At 48.8% G+C, this 25,061-nt stretch overlaps 1 protein-coding gene and 1 long non-coding RNA gene across 7 annotated transcripts in view; one reads left to right on the top strand and one right to left on the bottom strand.

The window, feature by feature from the left end:
- LOC132375170 (uncharacterized) overlaps positions 1-6,805 on the top strand; it is a 136,133-nt gene extending 129,328 nt beyond the window's left edge. For 5 of the 6 annotated variants that reach the window (XR_009505943.1, XR_009505945.1, XR_009505942.1 and 2 more), the window contains one exon: positions 4,882-6,031. This is a non-coding gene — a long non-coding RNA (uncharacterized LOC132375170). Of the gene's footprint in view, positions 1-4,881; positions 6,032-6,107; positions 6,207-6,293 lie in introns of those variants that run through there. The other variant, XR_009505944.1, reaches the window with a different exon arrangement.
- ITPR1 (inositol 1,4,5-trisphosphate receptor type 1) overlaps positions 1-25,061 on the bottom strand; it is a 324,648-nt gene that overhangs the window by 9,220 nt on the left and 290,367 nt on the right. Inside the window, exons 53-57 of the mRNA XM_059940230.1 lie at positions 22,070-22,265; positions 20,634-20,726; positions 19,308-19,447; positions 18,559-18,724; positions 15,574-15,734 (exon numbers count right to left, since the gene is read on the bottom strand). Coding sequence (XP_059796213.1) covers positions 15,574-15,734; positions 18,559-18,724; positions 19,308-19,447; positions 20,634-20,726; positions 22,070-22,265 — 756 coding nt within the window. The remainder of the gene's footprint in view (positions 1-15,573; positions 15,735-18,558; positions 18,725-19,307; positions 19,448-20,633; positions 20,727-22,069; positions 22,266-25,061) is intronic.

Genomic DNA, 25,061 nt, shown 5'->3' with positions numbered 1-25,061 from the left:
CTCCTTCCCTGTCTGTCTCCTCCCTTTGTTTTGACGCCTATAGCTCATACCTGTAAACATAATTTCTCACCGCTGGTTAACAGAATGGACAAGCCTCCTCCTCCCACCTCACTTCTTTCTGCCCACATATGCTTTTCTCATAAAAAGTACACCTCACACCTCCTGGGTGAGTTCTGTACAGAGAGGCAGGAATGAACTGTAAGAAAAGCTTCATCAGCTGGAGGTAAGGGGAGGCAGACTGACTCATTCCACATCCATCTGGCATCACATCTCACTTGGGCCATTCGGATCTCGTCGGGATGAATTCTAATAAACATCCTAACACAAATCATGCCCACTCCACCAACACACACACACACACACACGGAATTTGCTCTTGTTGCTTTGTGTACACCAGAGATCAGCAGAATTTTTCTGCATAGTAAACATTTTCTGATAGTAAATATCTTTGGCTTTCTGGACCATATGGTCTCTGTCACAGCAAATCTGCTCTGTAGCCCCCAAACACCCATAGAGAATACACAAATGAACTGGGGTAGCTGTGTTCCAATAAAACTTTATTTACAAATGCTGGCGGAGGGCCAGGTTTGGCCCACAGTCTGGAGTTTGCCAACCACTGTCGTATACAATAGAAGGCATCAACATACTCAAAATCAAGAACAAAATACCACAAGACGTCTAAATTTTAAAAAGATAACTAAACCGTGTCTTGACCTAATGCAATCTAGCAATACAGAAGCCAAACAAGAACTAGCTGAAGATATTAAAAAGAAGGCATGAGGTGTCCCATCTACTTGAGAGCATTTTGCTTAAGACGTGTGGGGAGTCTAGTCGGGACTCACTAGCCTGCCAGTGTCCTGAGAGCAGGAACCACCTTAGTACAGTGACTGGAACACAGCAGACCCTTGATAAATATTTGTGAAAGCACGAATGATAAATCCACTGCCTCCTGGTGGGCCCTGGTAACTAATGCTTAAACGGTAAACCTCCATTGCTTAGAATGACTGCTGGAAGAGGGAAGTGATGCTGTTTACCTTCCCGTGCCACACACCCTGTGATCAACACTCCCTTCCCATGTGCCCTGATGTTAGCCTGTACTCGTTCTCATCAACCTCCCACCACAGACAGAGCAGTGGGCAAAAGGACGTTTGACAAAATACCCCATTTCAAAGATGACCAGCCTAAAACCCTCGAGCGTTGCCACGTCTAATCAGTTTTCTGCTGTGTGTCTACAGCGAAGAGGAGAGAGCAGACATCTGAAAACATTTAAGCACAGGAGCGACACTGAAAGGCAGCTGAGGTCACCTGTCACTGATTATACCACCGCCCCATGTTAGTCCTTCACACATCATCCCACCATCCCACCGTGCCACTCTAAGGGAAGAAGCACCTGACTCTGCTCAGGGCACACGGAGGGGGCAGGTGGCTGGCGGTTACTCTCAATAGGCAGCGCGGGCCCCGTGACGGAGGGAGAGACGGGTGGCCAGGCTGATGGACCATGGGCACAACTGCAGCAAGGCCGGCCGTGTACCCGAGACTGGATATCCATGGGGACGGCTGCAAATGTCTGCACACTGACCCCTGAGGAGAGCAAGGTGAAGAGGAAAGATCCAAAGTCCCACTTAAACCGTCAGACTCAGGAGCATATGGACACACCATTGATGGGGATACGACAGAATGTGACGTAGCAGGGAGTTCAGAGATCGCTAAGGCCTACCCTGCGTGGTAATGCAGGACACAGCCCCAGGAGGGAGGAGACAATCCCTGTATTTCAAAGGAAATCCTGAGGATGATCCGGTGTTTACAGACTGTAAACTTCTATTACTGAGTATGTTTAGGGGGAAATATTTGATAGTTCTCTAGATTCAAGTCAAAAGTATAAGCACTCTTGGAAGAAAACATTTTTAAAAATACAGCATATTCAGCGAATACTTAAGGAGCCCTTACCTTACATGCTTGGTTCTGAGGAAACAGCAGTGAGCCCCCTGCACTTGGTCACCGCCTCCTGGACCTCTTTAAAGTGGACGTGGCCTTGAAACCTAAGTATGAGGTAGGGTTCCTGCCATCAAAGTGCTTGCAATTTAGTTAAGGAGAGTGGACATTTCAGTTAAAAAAAGAATGGAAATAAAGTACCTAGGCCGTGTCAAATGAGCGGCAGGAAGAGAAGGGTCAATGTAAGGACTGACTACAGTGGTTTTGCGTGGCTGGAATCCTCTTCGTGGAGGGCCTGGGCCTGAAGGAAGGTTATCACTTGGCCAGACGAGGGGCCAGCGTGAGGGCCTTCTCAGCAGAGTAGCGGGGGGGGGGGGGGTTGGCACAGCCCTGAAACCAGTGTGGCCACAGCTGGGGCGGAGGGCAGACAGGCGGGGCAGCAGCCCAGACCGCGGAGCACTGGGGAGCGATGCCGGCTGGGCTGGCGAGGGAGAGGGACGGCGGTGACAGGAGGAGGCCTGGACACATGGGTGGCGGGGAAGGGGAGGAAGTGACCGGAGCCCCTGCCCGACGAGGCGCCGGCAGAGAGAGGGGACGTGTACGAGCCGGAGTGAGAGCTCACGTGCAGCCCACCGACTCCCGACATGCAGAGGAATGTAGAACTGCCTAAAATGGGTAGAGAATTCATCTCAAACCTGCCTCTCAAATTTTCATGTTCATTTGCTTAGCAAACCCTCCATAAAAATAGAAAACACAGATTTCCAAACAGTCCACGTTAAACAGGTCTTCAAAAAAGAAGACAGAAAATCGATGCAAGAGTCTGCTTAAGTTCCTTAAGTTTAAGGAACAGTTTCTTTTCCTTATTTTAACAGCAAGCGACCACATGACGATAGATGAAAGAGAGAATTTTTCCACGGCAGTTTCCCACCTTCTTCCATGGTGTATGTGATTTGATCCCTGGACTCCCAGGCAGTGATTTCAGAAAGGTCTCTGACAAATGCAAAATGCACAGACCTCATCCAACAACCGTTTACTGACTATTTCTAATTTCTGTGCCTGGCACAGGGCTGAGTGCTGAGGGTCTAGAGATGAGGAAGACAAGGTCCCTGCCCCCAAGGGGTGGAATGCGGTGCAAGGAATGTGTAGTGCGGGGCTCAGGGCGGGGCTCAGGGCGGGGCTCTTGGCTCCCGTGGACCCCACTGCAGCCCCCGCTCCGAGTCCCGAGTGCCCAGTGAGTATCCGCTAGGCCATCGAATGGGGTCCACTGGCCTTAAAATGGCTGCTACCGGCATCTTTGCTCCTCACCGCAATGGCCAAGAGATGCACTCAGATGCTGCTTGTATCTGTACTTCTGTAAATGGGCTACCACCTGTAATCCTGGGGCATGAAGGCCCTGCCCAAGGGGTACATAAAACCATAGACAGAAATAATGCATCTTTTTAGAATGTCCATTTTAGTCAGTGGTTAACGATCGAAAATATTTTTATATTAAACTCAAAATATGCCCTGGAGAACATGAAACAGTCCGATTTTAAAGGTAAAACCCCAAGATTTTAAAGAAATGTCATACTTTTCACAGGCCACTCTGTACCATGTGCCCCAATCCTGGCAATACACCTTCGTTCTCCATTACATGAGAGTCCTTCAGTACAAAGGGAGGAACAGGATTTCCTGGTCGAGATGTTTACCAATTACCACCTTAAAGGTTCTCCCTCACTGCCCTCCTCCAACCTTAATATCTAACAATGCAAAGCAGAGGTGGGGCCCCATTCAAACCCTCAACCACAGGAAACAAGGTGTCCAAGTGCTCTGGATGGTGTGTACCGGTAGCTCTTCTGCCCCGACATGGGTATGTACCCAAATTTGAGGTCCTAGGTGGTGCCAGTATTTTAATTAAATAATCATCCTGGGCTGTTAACTCTAATCTCAAATTACCAACAAGCATCTAGTAGTTAAAATTAATTAACAATTCTAGCCAGACTGTTCTCTCAGTTTCCATTCTGCTTTGCACCCTGCGCAGTGGGATAAGCTCCGACGCAGCGTTAAGGCTCCTCGCCAGCAGGACCTTCTGCACAGAGATCGAAATCTTTACAGGAAGATCGTTAGACTATCCCAATCCTGGCCTTGGAGCAGAGAGAGAACCCCTGAGTCCAGTCACTTTCTCTTTGGCTCAGACTTTCAGAGCAAATGCTGAGCTTGTCTGAGTGCTCAGTGACTCCAGGGAGGCCTGCGCCCGTAGTTCCCCAGCCAGCCAGGGGCTGAAGGTCTATAAATGTTTGCAGAATCCTGCCTTTATGTCCATTCCAGATCAAAAACATGTCTCAGTATCCTGACTTCTCTTGCCTTTTTAAGAAAGTCATCAACGAAGGCATTTTTGTTTATACATGAATTTATCTCGGGCTGTGTGTGTGTGCGTGTGTGCGTGTGCACGCGTGCGGTCAGGAGGGTGGGTCTGGGGAGGCTCGTGGGTTCACTGCACGTCTCCCAGCCGCATCTGTCGCTCTGGGTCTGAGAGCCCCTCTGCACTTCCCTCGCTTTCCTCGCTGCTGGCACCTCGCATACCAATGTCATTAGGCACTGTCTGCCCTGGTCCTCCTACAATCCAGCCAGCGCAGTTCCCGTCACAGCAAGCACTTCCTCTGTCAGAGCAGACAAACCGACTCAAGCCACAGCCGGAAGCAGGCTGACCACAAGTGCTAAGGTTCTGGTTAGTTCTTTTCTAGGTAAAGTTGGAAAAGTCCCTGCAAAGGCGAACACTGAAGTTTTAGACACGGGGGCGGCACTGACCTCTTGAAATGTTCTTGACTGGAAAGAGGGAGGGTGTGTGTGTGAGAGAGAGAGAAACACAGAGAGAGAGGAGGAGAGGAAGTTGGATTGCATGATGCAAATGCTCATCATTCTGAGAAGCGTTTTTTTTTTTCTTCTTCTTCTTCTTCTTCTTCTTCCCAGGTTCAACTGAAGAGGCTCTTCTAAGAAAGACAACTGAGATCATCAGTCTCCTCCTCAGAGAAAGTGCACTGAGGTAGAGTTTTGTTTACCATGTAAACAACGCAACATTTATTGTTGGACCCCTTATTCTTTTACAGCCAGACTAGAGAATTGCAATTTTTTGTTTTTTTTTTTTTTTTGATGGGGGCATGAGGGTCAAAGTAAGGGTCATGGGCGAGAAGATGGGTCCTGGGGAAGATGGGCCTGTAAGCCACAGAATCCCCTCGGGGAAGATTCAGGAAGGCAACGACCGTCCTTTCAACTCACGTGTCAAGTGCGCTCCCACGCGTCTTACCAAGCACGGCGACAAACCGCGTTTTCCCAGAGTGCCTGGCGATGCTTCGGTGACAGGAGTGACGGAGGGGCAGGCCTGGAGACAGATGCTTGGCCACCCCGTGTATCCAAACCAAACCTCCCCGTGTATCCAAACCCCCAGAAAATGCCTGGAAGAGAGCGGAAGGGGAGGACTGAAGATAATCCTTAACTTTTCTAAAGCGGGAACATATTACACTCAATAAACTTTAAATATTTGCCCCTCTTGTGAGTTAGGGTGACTATTTGCATTGAAGAGGAAGAAAATAATCTTTAGAGCTCACTTTTCTAAGATCGTGGAAAACAGATAAAACGCAGAATCCATTGCTTTGGGCGAAAAATAGTGATAATGACTCTACGTACGCTCAATGACTCCAGAATTGTCATTGATAGTATCTATTATACATTAAAAAAAAAAAAAAAAAAACTAAATTGAAAAAATAGATTCCAAAGGTAAGAAGATTGAGGGTTGGGGGCTAGAGGGACGAACAGGTAGAGCACAGAGGACTCGCAGGGCAGTGAACCTATTCTGTTTGCTGCTGTAACAGTGGATCCATATCATTATACATTTGTCAAAAGCTACAGAACGTACAACGCTAAGAGTGAACCCTAACGTAAACTACTGTCTTTAGTTAATGATGATGTATCTAGGTTAGTTTATCGATGGTAGTAACTACACCACAGTAATACAGAATAACGGGAACCGGCAGGTGAGGTGGGGAGAAGGGGGCATACGGGAACTCAGTCCTTTCCGCTCCGTGTTTCCTGTAAAAAATAAAACCTTTTTAAAAAAATGGATCCCACACCTGGAATTTGTTGGCCAGCCTGAAATTCAAGGGTCCAGGTCCCTGTGTCTCACAGGCTTGTTTCCGCAGCAAGCCCATGATGTCAGTGCGTCAGCGGGAAGAGCTGCGTCCTAGGGTCCGGAGCGGAAGCCCTGACAGTCCAGCGTGTTCGCAGGACACTGAGCTGGGGTGAGTCAGCCAGCCAGCCTGGGTCTCTACTCCCTCTTTTTTTTTTTTTTTTTTTTTCTGAGAAAGAGATTACTGTCTACTTCACAGGGTTAATGTGAGGATCAAATGGCTGTAAGAACGTGTCCCGTCAACTGGAAAGCACTATGCACAAGTATAGGTCGGTGTCAGCAGCCTAAGGTCACAAAGCTGGTCTGCGGCCCACGATGCCGACTCCAGGTGTGGCGCCCGACTCCCACGTAAGTTAGCTCTTCCTCTCCCGGGGTGAGGGTTTCGATTTTAGAGGCACAGATTTCTCTTTTGCCGATGGAGCCATGGGAAGGGTGCCCACGCTGCTCGCAAATGCAGGCGTCAGCGTGGTCTGCTGCTCTCGTCTCGGACGACATCACCCAGACAGGCCTCATTATATAATCTTCAGCTGGGCTGGAATGACCACTCACCCTTCCAGACTCAGTTAATAGCTGTCCTTGGACGACACAGTGTAACAGAGATGGGTCCCCACCAGGGAGAGAACCACACCCATTTCTGATGAAATCCCTAGGCAAAGTCAGCTGCAGAGTCACTGCTTCATGTCACTATGGGCCCTCAGGTGAAGTGATGCCGGGCTCCCACTGGGGCCACGAGAAAGCAGCGCTCCCTACTTGGAGAGGTGCAGCTGGGTCCTGGGCCCCTGGGGTGCCGGGAGGAAGAAGCCTGAGGTCACATAGGAGGGGAGAAAGGTGGGGGACGGCCTGTGCTGGACCAGGGCAGGGCGGGCCGGACGGAGATTCCTGATGAAGAGCCCTCAGGCGAACTCGCCTTCTCCCGGGCTGGCTCAGGATGTTCTGCTCAGGCCACGTCCCCTGCACGTTCAGTTAGCTAAGCAATCTACCAGAATATTCCTTGTGGTTACATATGGGATTTTAACAGTTTTTCTTGGTTTTCCTCTATTCTTTTTTGCATTCCACGAGTTTTAAACTTTGATCTCTTTATACAATGGTGGTTTTTTGGGTTTGTTTTTAGCCTACTTAAAAGGCTTTCCAAAGCTCTTTGCTATTGTTTCGGGGAAAAACACTTAGTGTTTGTCTTTGGACATACACTCACGCACACCCACGTGCCACCCCGCTCGCTGCTTCACCTGCAGCAGGGTCCCGCTAGGTAGCGTGTCAGCCTCTGGCTGCTGTGCTGGAAATCTCCTCCTGATTGAAATGGTTTTACTGAAGGCCAGCCCTGGCTAGACACCCTGAGAAACCGGCGATGGGAGGGTGTCATCTTTGTCACCGTCCGTACAACTTCAGTGAGAATTCAAGGGTGCGCCACCACCGCCATCCTGACTTGAGAGGGGTTTGGAAGGCAAGGTGCCCACAGCCTGAACTCTTCCGGGAGAAAGTGCAGATTCTCCAGATTCCTCAATGCTTTCCAACCGCCCCATTTTACCAAGCTGCCCCTTGCACTCTGACCCACGCACTCACTAGCTCGTTCACACGGGTCTCCTCTCTCCCTCCTGACACAGACCCTCGGTGGTCGTTTGAAAGTTGCTTCGTGGAATTGCAGAGCTAAAGGTGGCCTAAGAGACCCTCTGGTTCAACTTTCTCACTTTATAGGTGGTAACACAGTGGCCCTGTAAAAAAGTGCATTTGTGAAAGGAGAAACTGAGACCTTGTCCACGTCATAACCTTTAAATACGAACAGCTGTACCTAAATGCTAGCATCTCTTCCTCATTCTCACGTTCCCTAGACACACACTAGTAGGCCTCATTCTGAAGAGCTACATTTTAAAGAATCCTGAATATATGTACTCGATGAAAACAAATTCAGAACATTCTCACGAAGGCCAGGTGGTCACACCTCTCAGTGGCATCGGGCACTACCGTCCGGCTCTGTCAGACGCAGTCCGTGTTCAGAGCAGAGAGGAAATGAAGGCGTGAAGGCCAGGGAGTTACCGGCGTGGCGACGGAGCCGGGGACCGAAGGGGCAGGGACGGTGGCCCAGTGGGGTCTGCGGTGGGGGAGGAGCGGGAGGCGGGCTCAAGGTGTGGAAGGGAGAAAAGTGCATTTTGGGAGCTTAAAAAATCTGCTGAATTGGGAGAAATATGCGTGTAAAGAAATATTTTATATACGTGTACAAGCATGTACAAACACGTCAATCCCCACACACACCCTGGGACTGACCCTAGCAGAGGCGGTGAACCCGCCGGCAGCCACGCTCGTATTCCGCCCAGGCTCGCGGACCCGAGTCCCGGGGCCCTGCGCGAACGGCAAGTTCATGGCTCTGCTCCCCTCGCTGCCACACACAGTGCCCTCGCACACCCCGGCGAAGGGCAGGCGTGGGAGACTCGGAGGACAGGGCCGGGAGGGCCGTGCGCGGACCCGCCTCCCGATGCCGAGCGCTTGCGGACAGGAGGAAGCCGCCCACAAAGCACGGCCGCGCAGGGGCGGCTTCGTGCCTCCACACTGGAGGGCGGGACGCGGTGTGAGCCTGGGTGGGGAAACCTAAGCTCGGCAACTGCTCCCTGCAGCTGCCATGGACACGAACCCCGGCTCAAGCGCAGAGGGTGGGGCGAGAGCGCGTCTGGCCGGCTGGGTGGCACGTCCAGTGATGCCGACGCGCTGTTCCCAGCCGCCGAGAGGCGAGTGCCAAATCCCTCTCCACTTCTCCCGCACTCCGACGTGCCTGAACTCTGCCGTGGTGTCAGCGAACTTCAGAAAGCCTTCTGGGCTGGATGAGAGGGCAGCGCAGCCCGTATCCCTACCCACCCCCCGCTGAGGGCCGGCGGAGCCCAGCGGGCATCTTAGGCAACTCCGTGACCTCCCGGCTTAGGCAGGAGAGCGGAAGACACATCTCGGGGTCTTATCAACAGCCCCCCCCCCCCCCACGGCATATCCTCACTGGAATTCCAGCATAAAAGCCCAAACCCATTCCTGTACCTCTGGGCGGAAGCAGAGGGTTTCCACGTCACGGTATCAGCAGCCAGGGCCCGCCTGCCAGGCACACAGTGAAGCACAGGTGAGGCGAAAACTCGGGAAAGGGGAGGTCGTGGAGCCTTAGGTGCACGCCCCTCCCTCTGCACCCGAAGTCCGAGGAGGTCAAGTGAACTGATACAAGATGGAACACAGTTGAAATCTCCGGGGGATCAGTGTGTGTGGGTGGGGTGGGAGTGGGGGGATGGGCAGGCAGGGGGAGAGCGCGGCCTACGCTCCTGTGGGAAAAAGTCGGCGCCAGGCTTCAGGGATGATGGATCAGGAGCTCTGATGTTTAATTTTCAGGGAGTTCTGTGCGTTCACATGAGTCACCTGGGTGTGGGAGCCCAAGTCTGGCGGGGGCTCCGGTGAACCGTCCTTCCCCTTTAACCAACCCCTCTCTCTCCCCAAATGTGGTCACCAAAGGAAATATCATCCCCTGTTCCAAGCTTAGGTGAGGGTCACGAAGTTTATCAGATTGTAGCAAGTCCAAATGAACACCTATGGCAGGTACTCCCTTTGTAAGAGCTGTTCTCTGCCATTCCTGAACTCCAGTCTTTTAAACAAGCCCTGTAGCACCGGACTCAGGTGGCTGCCTGACTAGTGGTGCTGGCGGCAGCTCAGAGACTTAACACCATCGTGTTATTTGTGTGCGTTCCCTAGGGGATCCTCTCTCCTGCTCTTCTCCCTATCCCCCTTTTTCCGGCCCTTGCCTCTTCTGAAGGCAGCTAATTCAGCACCGCTGCGGAGAGGAGGGGCCCGGGAGGTGAGCCAGTCCTAGCCAGGAAAACCTGCTGCATCCAGAGCCCAGCGGCTGCGGGTTCTCGACACCGAGGCATGTGTGCGAGCACAGGTGGAGCCACACTGAACGTGCACATGTCAGGACACCTCCAGGGTGGGTGCTAATCAGCAGACCTGGATGTGAATCTCAGCCCGAGCACTTCTCAGCCGTGTGACCCTGGAGAAGCGGTTCAACCTTCCTGGGCTTTAGGTTCCCGTCTGGGAGATGGTGATAGTGCCACCTGCAGTGCTGTTATGGGGACCAAACAAGATCATGCACGCAAAGCATTTATTTCAGTACATACTGATTAAACGAGACCTATTACCACGGTATGATCCAGTCTGCTCGGGTCAGGGCAAAGCACGACACAGCCCACAGTTCACAGGAGCACCCTCTGTGCCCCAGAATCAGGCTGGCATGGAAGAAGGTTCTCCCCAGCTAGGTCACCGTTCAGTTCACTCGTCAATTCACACGCTAGCCTGGCAAAGAGGAGGGGCCAGAGCAGCCCCTGTGAGCTATGGATGAGCGGTACCCCATCTGATCACCCTGTCTTTAAATGCGATTAACTCAAAAACACACCTCTGAAAATACACTTTATGTTGCCAAGGGAGAATTCCAAGCTTCAGAAGGGAAATCTCTATTTTATTAGCAAAACAGATGCCTTAATATTTAAGTGATTGTTTGGTCTTCTTTACCAGCCTTCCCTCTTAATGCTTCTCGAGTTTCTAACTTTCAAGAATAACTTAAGTCTGCTTTTCAAGGACTGACTTTTCTCCTGAGCTTGACTGTCATAGAAAATTGGGCTGCTGGGTCTTTGCTTGGAATCATATATTTGATCTTTTACCTACAACACGCCCACTGTGCAGTATTTAAATTCCTTCAGGCAAAGATACTCACAACTGATTTACCACTTATTCTGGTTAAATACATCAGACTGCATGGCCTATCAAATCATCATGTATAGACTAACACAAATTCTCATTTCAGTTGGCAATGGAGAAAAGCCAAATAGCTCTAAACATCATTCAAGCAAGGGCGTGTGGTACATAAATTACAGTCCAGGGTTAAAAAAACAGTCCACTTATTATAAAGGCTATCGCCAAAACTCTATGTGGTAGCACCAGACTTCAAGTTCATATGGGGAGAAGGGAACTCAGGGTTTTTTCCTCCTCCTTTGAACTGCCAGGGCTAAGTGAGGTCACTCTGTAGTCACATTTCTCTGAACGTTCAGCCCTGTCTGGGGCCTGAGTCAACGAATCTGAGACCGGCTCTGCAGTACCGGGTGGCGCTGGGAGTCCTGTAACTCAGAGAGTCACAGAAGAGGCTGAGCGTCCCAAAGTCACCTCCTCGCAGCGCCACCTCCCATCATGTGCGCAAAGCCAAGAGACGAACCCACCAGCTAACCCAGTATAATCGTGATAGAACCTAACACACAGCACTCCGGGGGCACTCCCCACGTCGCCGGAAACCCTGGTCCTGGGCACTGAACCCGAGCAGAGGACAGCCCTAAACACACAGAGAGAAGTCACACGTATCCGTGACCGACTCAACGGAGAGACAGTGATAACATCAGCCTCGTCCTGCTTCAACATTTAAGGACACAGCAGTTTTAAATTTAAGAGAGAGGAACACACAGGAATTTTCCACTGGAGGATGCCCATTCTGACTTTTCTCAGTAATAGCACGTCAACAGCCGAGACGCCTTATGCAGCCCTGGCACCTAGGAGTCAGTGTTCGCACCAGCTGTCCACACTGCAGACCCTCTGCTTCCCGGCTGACGGCTCTGTGCCTGAGTGCTTACCGCCTCTGCCCCCGCGCCCACACGCTCCTCTCCTTTCCACCAGCCCATGGACACGTGAGGGGACACCGACCCCGATTCACACATGGGTCAGGGAAGGCCCGTGACTTGCCCGGGGTTACCTGGCTCGGAAGGGCCAGAGCCAAAACTCACACCTTTGATGTTCTGCCCCCCAGATCCCATTCTTAGGTGGTGATGACTTCATGGGAGGCATCAGCCTGGCCCTGGCTTTGCCAGGAAAGTTCCCATCTCCAGTGAAAGGAGAGGGAAACAATTTTCTATTATGTTTAGACGAAAACTAATTTGTGGGTGAACATCCGGTTGCTAAGTTCTTGACTGTGAGGCAGAGCATCAAATGCTCCTTTGCAGATGTTTCCGTTTCTAGAGAGAGGTCCTGGCCCCCTGACTGTCGGCCAGTTCTCGAGGGAACTGCAGCCTCAGGAGTTGCCCTCTCAAAGTCAGCTTGGGCTTCTAAGAACCCTTCTCCCATCAGAGCCCCTGGCAGAGTCTACTAAGCAGTTGTTGGTTTCTGAGATGAAAACCTAGTTGCCATCCCTGACACCCCATCTGCAAGCAGTTGTTTTCGGCGCGTCTGCAGAGCTCGCCCACCCTCCGAGCGGCCGCCCGGGGCCTTTTCCATTTGGCTCTATAGGGTCGTCTTTTGGCAACTGTGACATCCCAGTTCTTTAGGAGTCCCTGGGATCTGAACGAACGGGCTAAAGGAGAGCTGAAGAAGAACTCAACACCCACAGCCTCGAGCCACGAAGCAAGAGGCGGTTTTCCCGAGGAACCCAAAGAGCCCGTCTCAGTGATTTCTTCCGGGACGTGATAAGCCAAAGGGCCTCACGGACTCCTGGCCGGCCTTTCCTTCCGTCTGACGCTGCTCGTCAGCTGCCCTTCTCCCTCCTGACGCTGGAGTATTCGCAGCCTCCCGGAGTTGGCTTCTTCGAGACATCTCCTGGCTTCTCCTCCCAGTGGCCCGCCTCCCAAGGAGGGACGCTGAGGACCGCCCCACCGGCTGGGGCTGCGTCTGGGGCATCTAAGTGAGCCCATGACCGGCGCAGGGCGGCGGGGGGAAGGAGCCAGCGCCACGGTGGCGGCTGAGTTCCCTCGGGCTGCCAGCCCCGCACTGAGTGACTCAGCTGGGCACCCGAAGTTCCTAGCCCACTGTGGCTCTCCAGGGAGGCTGCCCGGCAGGGGTTCATGCGGCTTCAGGGCGAGACACCGCCAGGAACGGTGTTGGCAAAATGGCATCGCCTTTCGGCTGGTGGATCGAACGCTTCCTGGGCCCTCGCCCAGCACACAAGACATCTGGTTCCTCAGCAACTTGGACATTCAGAGTTCAGAATTCTTTGATGCTACAGATTTTTAGGCTGTTTGACAAGAAGTTCTCATACAAAGGATGATGCGGATGGGAAAGCACGGTGAACGCAGGGGGCTCTGAGCATGCTGGGTGGCCGGCTGGGGGTGGCTTCTGGCTCGTAATCCTCATCGCATGACTGCTCACAAGCCTCCTGTTAAGTCTTCATGACTGAGACGGAAACCCAGAAGTGCACCAGACTCTTCTGTGACCGTAAAGCAAGGTGATTAACAGAAAACTTCAAAACTGGCCCCCGAAAGACTTAAAGACAGGGCACGTTCAGAGAGAGGCAAACGAAGTAAGGGGAGAAAAGGAATGTGTGATGAGGGTGAAAACTACAGGCTATCTCTTCTAAACATTAAAGGATTTAATGCAAATGCAGGTTGGTTTAAGCAATGCAGATAGGTTTGTGTCTGCATGAATGCCGATCAAACGCGGTTTAATTTGGCACTGTCAACACCAGGAGGAAAAGAAAGGACCTGAAGGCTTTTCAGTTAATGTGTCCTGACCCCGGAAACCTACCCTGTGAACATCTGCACCCGACAACCACCAGAATTCCCAGTCTCCCTCCCTAAGAACAGACCCTGCTCCCACCTGGCCCAGAGCCGCCAGTGCCCTCCCCGTGTCCTCCCAATGCCGGGGTTACGGAGTGCAGTTCCGGGTCATTAAACCCGGGCTTGCATCCCAGCTTCTGAGCTCTTCCTGGGCAGCTTACTTAACCTTAAGCCTCCCTTTCATCTGTAAAAGAGGACATCCATCACCCTCATTCTGGGACTCGTGTCTTTTTCTCCCCCTTCTTTGTGTTATTTTTTTTCTCCTTGCCTTCTCCTACTCTAATCACTCTGGTCTCTCTACCCTTCTCTCTTTCTTTTTTTTTTTCTAATTTGGTTGGACCACGTGGCTTGCGGGATCTTAGTTCCCCGACCAGGGATCGAACCCGGGCCCCCTGCAGTCGAAGCACGGAGCCCTAACCACTGGAGCGCCAGGGAAATACTGTACCTTCTCTCTTTTAAAACCTTTCAAAAAGTCATCTCTGTGGTGAAACCCCATCTATTTCTCCTCACCCCCAAAGTTCTCTCTTCCTGGCTCCCCACTTTGGGTAGTTTTCTTCATGCAACACCATGAGAGATGTGGAAGAGCTTCACAGACCACAGACAGCTAAATCCACATAGAAGAAGGAATGCTTCTCCTCGGCAGTCACATAACCAGTTTGGCTGATAATTTCTTAAAACAGTATCTGTTTTGTCTCTCCTGTTAGACTCTTACTATTCAGCGTATGATTCACGAACCAGCAGCTTTGGCATCCCCTGGAAGCTTGTTGGAAATGCAGAATCTCAAGTTCTGCCAGTGCCTGCTGAATCAGAATCTGAATTCTAACCAGCTCTCGAGATGACTCATATGTACATTAAATTATGAGAAGCACGGAATTAGACTTAAGGGCCTCCGTGGTACAGACGGTACAGCATCCTCAGACAGCCCCTCAGAACTGGGTGCTCAAGAACTAGGGCCACGTGAGTACTGGCCTGCCGGCGTGCACCGCCAGGGATCAGCCCTCACCTGGGCTTCCTCTGCATAAAAAGCCTTAAAATCACATCTGCATAAAAAAACACAGAAGGGCTCATTTAGGATAACTTATACCTGGGCAGAGTGCTCAAGTCCTTGGCAACAGGAGGGAGATCAGTGAATTGTGCAGTCTTTCTTCCCGGCTCAGGGTCCCCTCTCCTCAGTGAGCTGGTGTAAATCACAGACTCCCTGAACTTCACAGCCCATGCCTCGTCGCTTTACCATACGCCCCTGAACGTTTCAGTGAAGTTCAGAACCACAGGGATGAAAGGACAGCTGGCCCGGGACCCCCAGAGCACACGCCTGGTGCCTCTACAAAGCCCTGCCTGAGAAGAGCGCTCTGCAAACCTGCGGCAGCTTCCCCCTTCCCGGGCCACGGCGGTCACGCTCCCCGTCAGCCAGAAGATTCATCTGGGACTCAGATTCCTCCCTCGCGTGATCCCTTCCTGATGATTAGCAAATTGTCTCCCAGAAAGGCTAGGCTGAGGCCAGACAGACCAACCAGGCTGAACTACACCGAGTGATCATTTAAAAAATATACCGCTTAGAGACCAGGTCTTATATAAGGAGAAAAAACAGAAAAGGATCCGTCATCAAGAAAAGAGGCCACGTACATAGAGATGGGAAGGCGGGCTACAGGGTGAGATCTAGGTTAGAAGCCCAGCCCCGGTTCGGGCGGCCGTGTGCTCATCTCTCTGAGCTGCAGTGCTTCCTCCTTTAACCTGGAGATGACACCACCTGTCTGGGGCTTCTGAAGATCACCTGCAAAGACTCACGAAGAAGTTCCAGAGCCTGGCGCCCGGTCCGTGGTAAGGGATCCGTAGACGCCGGCTGTTATCTTCCCCACTGGCTCCCAGCACCATGCTCCGAGCGGAGGCCAGGCCAGCAGGCCGGAGCGCGACCCGCCTCCAGGAGCTCTCCCCGCTCACCTTGATCATTTCCGCCACGTAGCTCTCGGGCCCCGTGTACTCCGTGGAGTCCTTGACTTTCACCAGGACGATGAAGCACAGGTAGTGCCACATGTTGTGCTCCTCCTTGATGTGCTCTTCAAAGGTGACGGTCTTGTTGTCAAACTTGTCTCTTTCCAAGCCTAAAAAGAGACAGAAAGCCCCGAGTGAGCAGCCGTGGCGCAGAAAAACCCACGAGAGAACTGCCCATAGAGAGGCGGCTGTGGTTTCACTCCCGTCTTTCTAAAGGGTTGGGTTCTGTTGGCCTTATAAATGCATTCACTTCTGCATCATAGCAGGAAAACACACAGGCTGTGGGTCAGATGGACTTGGGCTTGGGTTCCACCTCTGCCACTGACCAGTCACTGTTTGGTCTCCACGTGCCTTAGCTGCCTCCTCAGGGGATGGGAAGACAACCATCTAGGTTCCAGGAGTGTGTGTGGGTTAAATGAGTGTGGGTGTGACAGGCCCGTGCACACAGGCAACCAGTGAATGTGAAGTCCCTTCTCCCAGGTAAATGTCAAAAGGGAGACACGTTAAAAGGTTTGTGAGGAGACAGTGTAAGGACAAAAAGAACTAGACATACAGTTTAAACGCCAGCTGGTAAGTTTATATTTTGCAGAGGTATAGGTGAGCAATTCTGAAAATAGCTTCTGTGTATTCTTAGATTGAGGAAATAAATAAATACATGGTGATACTGGGAGTCAGATATCTAACTGTCAAAGAAGGGAGCACAAAGATAGAAAGGGAGAGAGAGAAAATAAACTCTGATTGTTGAACTGGAATTAGAGGTATGGGTGTGAACTCATCCTTTTTCATGTGTTTATAAAATAGATAGAGAACTGTGTGGATACATGTGTCCTCTAGATCTGTGCCCTAATTAGCCCTGGGAGCAGTGACACACCAAGAGGAATGAGCGCACCCAGTCACCAGATCTTGGCTTCTAAATACCAGTCTCCACTAAACAGAACCAGAGCTCTTTGGAGAAATGGCTGATACCAGGGCTGGGTCAGGGAAGATACAAGGTGAGCTTGCATCTAGACTATCTCATGGTGCTAAAAAAGTAAGAAAGTCCATAATAAATGATGGTGACATGGCAAAAACACAGAAGCCAGCTTTGAAGGGGCTCTCAAAATCTGGGGCAATCTGAGCATCAGAATAAATTGTGACAGTAAAGGATTACATAACCCACTGAATTAACTAAAAATACACAAATCCATTGTGTTACAAATACAAAAGTACAAATATACACAGGGAAAACAGAAAGTTATTTCTTAAAGTAAAAAGCCAATTAACAAATGTAGAAAGAACAAGAAAGTAAGAAAATCATCATTTGGCAAACATCACAATCACAGACTCAGGAAAAAACTGGATGCAGAAACTGGTGAGTTAACATTTAATTTGAGAAATAATGGGATATTTATGTTGCCTCAAAGTATCTCCTCATAAAATGGTTCTCAATTACAAAGAGCAGAAAAGTAACTTCAGTGGAGAAACAGGGCAATTACCAGCTTAACCAAGGGATCAGAGTTAATACAACCAGTTATAAGATGAACTGGCATCATGTACCTCCTGATATGATGCACTGAGGAGAATACAGCATTTCTTTGATGTTCCTATAAAAAAATGCATCATCTCAATCTTACCATGAGGAAACATCAGAAAATCCTAAACCAAGGGACATTCTACAAGACAACTAACTTTTATATTCTTCAAAAATGTCAATGGACTGAATTCAACACATGACCTGGGACTATCATTTGCTATAAAGGACATTATTGGGATAAAGTGTGAACTTTGACTAGGATCTGTAGATTAAGTAAGAGTATTACATCCTTGTTAATTTCCCAATTTTGATAATTATATTGCATATATATGAGAAGGGTCCTGTCTTTAGGAAATATATAGTATTGAAATAGGGATAAAGGGGCATTGTGCCAGCCACTCTCAAACTGTTCAGAAAAATAGTGTGTGTGTGAATAAAGAAAATGCAGGAAAACTTTAACATGTGAGGAACTGGAGTAAAGAGTATACAGAAATTCTTTGTACTATTCTTGTGACTTCTGTAACTGGAATTCTGTCAAAATGAAAAGTTTTAAATGGTTTTAAGGGGGCAAAAAGCTAAGATCTTAAGTTTTGAAATGGAAAAATGATCATTCTTTGCGTAGACACACCAGTAGGAAATTTATGTATTTAGTAACTACATTATGAACAATCCTGAAATGACTACTCAGCTCCCAGATTCCTACATGATTAATCTGCATTTACATGTATTTCCTTGTAGTTATACTGAAAATGATATCTTTGGTACCCCATGCACCTCCCTTATGTAGCAGTTTACTACTTATCATTAAGTGCCTACACAGTGCACGTGCTATGCTAGGCATGTTTCATAAACTAGCTCTCCTAAGTCCCAAGATAAGGCAGAGAAGTACATATTATTGTACCCATTTTAACAGATGAGCAATAAAGGTTGAGAGAAGTGAAGTGACTATACCATGGTTACACAGCTAAGTGGCAGAGGTTTAATCAGAAACCAGGCCTGACTCCCAAGCCCAAGCTCTGAACATTTGCACTATATGCTCTTAGAGGACTCTACTTCCACTTAAAACCTGTTACCGTCTGCAGTAAAGACATCCACAGGCTGGAGGTGGAGGAAAGATCTCCATTCTAGTTACTTAGAATGGGAACAAGAGATGCTCTGGCAGCCCAACAACCATGAGACCCTGAGACACATACATTTCAAATGATGTACCATGATGTTTCTGCTAGCCCAAACTTCATTTCTTAAAACCAACTGGCAAGTGCTGCACTAAGTCCATGGGCACTCCAGATACTCTCCAGAAGAACGGATCAGAGGCCCGCTCAGTGCCAAGGGCAGGGACTCTGGAGAACAGCAGCGGCCCTTCCCACGGAGAGTCTGGGCAACCCCCAGCCCCGCGGCAAAAGCCAGGCTGCACCACTCACCGCAGATAAAGCACGTGGTCTTTAAGATCTCCTCTTTCTTCTGCTTTTCACTCCTCAGATCGGCAAAGGTGTCAATGATGACCCCGAAAATCAGATTAAGGACAATGATGATGACCATGAAGAAGAACAAGAGGTCATAGATCACTCGGGCAGCAAAGAGGGGCTCCTGGAAAAGAGGCGCCTCCGTCAGCGGATTACCCCCTCTCCCCAGCACTTGGGTGGGTCTGCAGGGCTCGGGGCGGAAGGAGGGGACTTGATGCATCCAAGTCAGATGTCCCAGCCCTCCTGGCCCACCCCAACCCCCAGCAGCGCCGTGTGCTTCGTTCGGCACGTTACATTGGGCGTCAAAGTGTACAAGCCACAAATGCGGCTCTTTTCACACCCGCTGTGTATATTGTGAGTTCTCCAAGTGTCACGTGGCACGTGCCCGAGAGCAGCCTCCTGGGATCTAAGGGGTTTACAAATGTGTTCATGCAGGCCGGACCTGGCCCCCGAAGGAAGGGATGGCTTAAATACACGGAGAGGAGAGCAGAAGCTGCCCCCTTCCGCGCCGGGGCTTCCTCCCAGGGCTGCAACTCGAGGGTGACCGGAGAGGAAAGCGGCCCTAGGCAGCTGGTCCCGCACGCATGTCGACTCATCACCGCTCCCAGCTCTGCCTCTGTGTCTTCGGTTTACGCTGGAGCCCACTGCGTTGTGCTCTCACCACCCACCCTGCCCCCCCGCTCTTCCTTCCCCTGGGGCGCAGCTACCTCTTTGGACGGCTTCCTGAGCACATCTCCCACTCCGCCCCCGCTCCGCAGCCCGTGACTCAGCACCGTGACGATGCACATCAGGAGCGTCTCGCACGTGTGCTCTTTATCCTGCTCCGTCTCCTCTGCAGGGACCCGCTCTGCGAACACGCCAAGTCGTGAGAGATGCGAAACGTGAGGGAAAAGAGATACCGGGATATGGAGATCAGGATTCCTGAATGCCACCTCACCAGCTGACAGACAGGAGCCAGAAAGAATAAAAGAAAGGAATCGAGCATCCAAAGCTTTCTTTTTCATCACTGTTTTCATCACTAAACCTTGCTAATTTCTCAAGCCCAGAATTGCCCTTCCCTCTATTAAATCTAAAATATTCCCTATCGTTTTCAGATTTTAAACTACAGTGTCAGCTCTGACCAGGCGCTTGACCTTAGGTAAGTCGCTCAGTACTGAGTGATAAGCCTCTCTTCTCTCAGCTCAGGGCCCGGGTGCCTCACTGGGGATGTTGTAGGGCTACATCCAGCAACATTTTTGCAGTTGGTCCTCTGAAGAAATCGCTTTAAACTGGAAACTGTCCATTCTTACTGGTTTTTGGAGGAAGAACTTGCTGACTGCCCTGTTCTTTTCTCCAGCTACAGTGAGAATGGTCTTGCTAAAACACCTATCTCATCATATCACTCCCCTTTCAACAACCTGGATCATCCTTTAAGGAAGCTTTGACCCCCTGAGCCTGACATGTAAGACCCTTCATGATCTGGCCCTTTGTTGACCTCTCTGGCTTCACTTCTTCCTGCTCTATGATCGTTATCTCCCTAAACATGCTGTATTCTACGTCCAAGCCTTTAGGCATGCTGTTCCCTCCAACAGGAATACCGACCCCTCCTCCTTCGCCCAAGATTCTACTGTTTTCATTTAGCTGTCATCTCCTGGGTGATACTCTTACTCCAGTATTAGGCTGGGTGCCTATCTTCTATATTCCATCCTTATTCTCAGCACTCAGCACCCTCTCTAGTAATCACCTCTTGGCCCACCTCCCTCCCCCGCCGCCGCGACCCTGCCACTATAGTATTATATCTTAGAGTACAACACAGTCCCTGGCAAAGAGTGGGCACTCAGTAAATACTGGCTGAATCCATGAAGCAGCTATTTTCTTCCCATATAGCCTTCTTTCCCCCGCTTCATCCCCCTCCTCTCTCCCAGCCCTTCCTCTTTGCTACTGGCCTTACTTCTGAGCAGTGAGTCTGCTTTCATCTGCTTCCAATGTCATGTGCACCATCTAAGCCTCTGGGGGGAGCCTGGCACTAACATGGTAACGCTGCGAGGTCCTACCTTCTTTGGGTGCCGGAGAGGAGCAGTTCTCCCCAGTCTCCACCCTACACACGTCAGAGTACAGGAACTCGCTTGCCAAACTCTCACTGGCTTCTGGAGAGAGAAGGAAATTTTATGATGAACAATCTGGCAACATATGGTTAAAATGTTTGAAGTCCCCAATTCACGGCTGATTAAACAATTCTTTACATAAATAACACCCGACAAGCCTGCATATAAATTCAAAGCAGAGATGCAATTTACACTTTCATTTGGTGATCTGTATGGGAAAAAAGCCAGAAATGTCAATTCCTGTAAGCTTACTAGAAATATCGCACTTAAATAGCACCTCTCCAACTTTAAAGACAAACAGCTGAAACTCTTCGACAAATACTACTGAACATACAGACTCCAGCAAGATTTATACCAAGTCTGCATGAGAAGCAGGAGTGGAAATCTGAGGTCCAGATCAGTTTAGTTCAGAACCCTAAGATGGTTGGCAGTGAATGTCATTTTTAGTGTCAACTTGGAGGCTGGAGTTACATGCCAAGAATGCAGCATTTGGGAGGGAGAAAAAGGCTGCCTGGCTTAGTTACAATCCTAGTTTGTTCCTTGGACTCAGGGTGCCTGGCTACCAGATGAAAAACCAGTAATATTTCACTGACTAGTGTCAAGTATTTTAATTGAGGGAAAAGGCACTTGGGTATCACTCAAGAATATGTATCTCTCTCTCAAAAGAGGAAATCTCTTCTGTTTTTTCTATAAATTAAAATCATATAAGCTCACTGTAAAACTTGCACACTGTTTAAAAAAAAAAAAAAAAGCCCCAGAGACAGCCACTGATTGCGGTTTGGGGGTATATTCTTCCATATTTTATAAGACATATGAGCTTTTTAATTAAAAATAAAAATCTACACAGATCCTATTGTAGTTATTCTTCTGCAATTTCCTACCATATCTTGGGTACTTTTCCATGAAGGTTTATAAAGACGTACCATATCTGCAGGGTTCACCACACCATGCATGAACCACACTCTAATGAAACACTCCCTTACGTTGAGATTGCTTCCAATTTCACACTGCAATGAACATACTTCCGTACACATCTGTTTCTACATTTTTTTTTTAAAGGATAAATTCCTAGAAGTAGATTTACCAAGCCAGAGGGATGCATACTCCTATGCTTTCAATATACATGGTCAAACTGTTTCATGAAAATGTTGTACTAGTTTAAAATAGGACTTTAGTAAATAAGTTCAACGTAGCATCTGGACACTCACACTTAGCACTGACACGTCATACCGCCCTTTGAATGAAGTGAAAGCTAAGCCCTGTATTCAGTTCACACTCTGAGTGTTAGGGAGATACCTACACTGCCAAAGTCATCATTTTTAGTTCAGTTGTAATCAGGAAATACTCTTTTAACATTAAAAAAGCTCAGAAGATCCCAAACCCACCTGGAAGAGCGGTTTCATTGGGCAGCCTATCTACTTCCAAGATGAAGTCATCCTTGAAGAAAAGGTAGCCCACTATTGAGAACAGGTAAACCAGGATCAAAGCCAGGACCGCCGTCAAGATGATGGACCGTCCGTTGCGAGTGACGCTTTTAATGACATTAAGCAGAGTCTCTTCTCTGTACACTAAGTCAAAAAGCTTTAAAAACAAACGAAAGGACGACAATGGGACAATTTTAAGAAGCCTCTATATTAGATGGATATCCATATCCCCTAATGACAACTTGATTTATAAAGAATTTACCCTTCCGGAAACTCAAAAGCATTATACTCTTAACGTGTTACGCTTGCCTGTCTTAACAGTGAAAACCGAGATGGTAAAAATAAGGAAAAACAAATATAGACAAGGAGGGTGGGAAACAAGAGCAACTTCAGGTTGTTTACGTGCAGCTTAGAGGTCTTGGGAATAGAGAAAATACAGGCTGTACCAGTGAGCTGCAGAGGACAAGGGGGACGAAAGGGATGAGGGTCCTGGTATTCATTTAGGGATTATCCACTGAGCTTCTATTAAGGGCCAGCCACTCTGGACATGGGACTGGCTGACCTGCAATGGGCCAGGCCAGGGAGCAGGGACTCTGGAGTGGACAGAGGTTCAAACCTCAGCTCAACCGCTTGCTGCCACCAGGACCAGGCACTACCCCCTTCCTCTCGGAGCCTCAGTTTCATCATTTGCAAACTGGAGGAGAGAGACTTATTGTAAAGAATAAATAGACAATGTATATAGAGTGCTTAGCAGACAGTCATACTTCTGTGCTGAGTAAGTCCACAGTCGATGGTAATTATCATTAAATTCCTGACGAAGAGGCTGGGCCAAGGTCACACAGATAGTACACAGCAGGGACGCTGGCGGTGGTAGCACGCCAGGAAGCCTAAACCCTTCCTATGGCCCTGGTCGGGGCAGAGACGCCCTGCGGTTCACAGCGGGTTCACCATCTTGGTGCGCCCTCTGTCCAAGGGGCCTGCACTTTGCAAGAACTTGGCTTCATGAGAAAGGGAGGCTCCCTGGAGGTACTTAGAGGTATGGGAGACCAGCAGCTGGTTTTCTAAGAACTACAATCTCAGATATTTGGCTGGAGGGATGGCGGAGAGCCATGAGAGAAGAGATGCACGGCGTTGTTCTGGACCTGGGGGGACTGGCTTTAATATGGCCTCTGCGTGGACATCTGATCCTGTCCTGAAGGTCCTGCTTCCACCGTGGCTTTGGGGAATGACTGTGCACAGCCAAGTGAGTCAGGGGACAAGGGTGTGAATCCTGACTCTGCTTTTAATTTGTTGCAAGCTGTTGATCGGGCCATGAGACCTCTCTGGACCTCAGTTTCTGCATTTGTAAAATCAGTGGACTGAACTAGCTCATCTCCGAGTCCCTTCCAATTTAGAATTTTACGTCTGAGTTCATTTTCTGCTCAGTTAGCCCCTCTGCCTCCATAAGGCCAGTCTGTGTCCTGAGACCAGTGTGAAGGGCACCGGGTAAAGGAGGACACTTAAAAGGAAGCAAGGAAGAGGCGTTTATTCGATATAAGAGTACAAAGGCTAATGTTGCTGTTAAGGTTGGTTAAATATTTTCCAGCAACCCACCATGAAGCAGCAAGTAAGAGCAACTTCAGACAACAAATGACACTTGTTTTCTGGGGCTAAGAACTGTAGAGATTATATAGCCCCCAAATCACTGAAATGACAAGTAACTTTTTCCTTTTCATTTACCTATAATTTCTGATTTTAAAACAAGGGACATATATCACTTGATAATAAGGAAAAACTTTCTTCTAATTAGAAAATTAGACAAGTTCAATGGAGAAAACTTTGAAAACACAAAAAAGCACAGAAAAAAACAAAAATCACTAATAACTCCAATATCTATAGACATTTACTCAACAAATTCTTTCTTTCTGACCTTACTACATAACTGAAAAAAGTGTAACGTACGCATACATGTTTTTACTAAAATATTATACCATAAGCTGGCATATAGTCCGCTTGCTTGGTAAAAAGAATCATGAACATTTTCATGTCAAAAAGATCACCTAGTTAAAGTACCTGCCTGGATGATAGCCTGATTGACAAACTCAGAATCTCTGTGAGGGTGTGATCAAAATAGATATTTTTTTCAAATCTAAGTAAATAACTATCATCACAGCTCTGGTTAAAAATAAGCAGTGGTCTGATTTTCTGGACAATACCTTTTCTCTCTTCCTTCTGGTACTTTCACTCATTTTAGACTAGAGATTATTCGAATATGGTCCTGAGGTATTTATAGTCTCTTGAATTTGGGCAATATAGCTGCCACCTGTGTCTATATTTAATAAAAAGAACAATTAGATCTATTTGGATTTCTGAGAGCTTTTTCATTTTATGTCCATGGATCTTTGTTAAGGAAAGTTTTACTTCATTATGTTTTTAAGCTTTGTTTCTGTTATAATTTTTTCTGAGGAAAAAAATAATAAACCTTATGTCAGTTTCAAAAAAAAAAAAAAAAAAGATCACCTAGTATTCCAGTATATGGAAAAACCACAGTCTACTCAACCAATATCTTTTCCTTTTTTAAATAGTCAAGATGTTTTCAATTATATATCATTAAAAGTAATGCTGTGATGAACACCTCTGCATGTGCCTGTATATATACCTGTCCAGTTATTTCTTTTTGGCAAGTTTCCAGAAATGGAGCTGTTGGGTCAAATATTATAACACACGATATCGCTCCACTGCTTTCCGGAAAGGCTGTACCAATTTATCCTTAGCACTGTTAGAGAACGAGGCCCGTTTTAGCGCACTCTCACTAGAAGTGGGCATGATCATGCTTCTGAACCTTTCCCAACATTACAGGTACAACACGGGATCACGCTCGTGTGTTAACCAGTACGTCACTGTTTGACATTAGAACACGTCCACGTTTACTCTGAATTTCTCCTTTTCTTACCTGCCTGCTAACGAACTTTGC

This window comes from Balaenoptera ricei, chromosome 11 (assembly GCF_028023285.1).
Source record: "Balaenoptera ricei isolate mBalRic1 chromosome 11, mBalRic1.hap2, whole genome shotgun sequence".
Classification (NCBI taxonomy): domain Eukaryota; kingdom Metazoa; phylum Chordata; class Mammalia; order Artiodactyla; family Balaenopteridae; genus Balaenoptera; species Balaenoptera ricei.
This window is presented reverse-complemented; position numbering and strand designations above follow the sequence as displayed.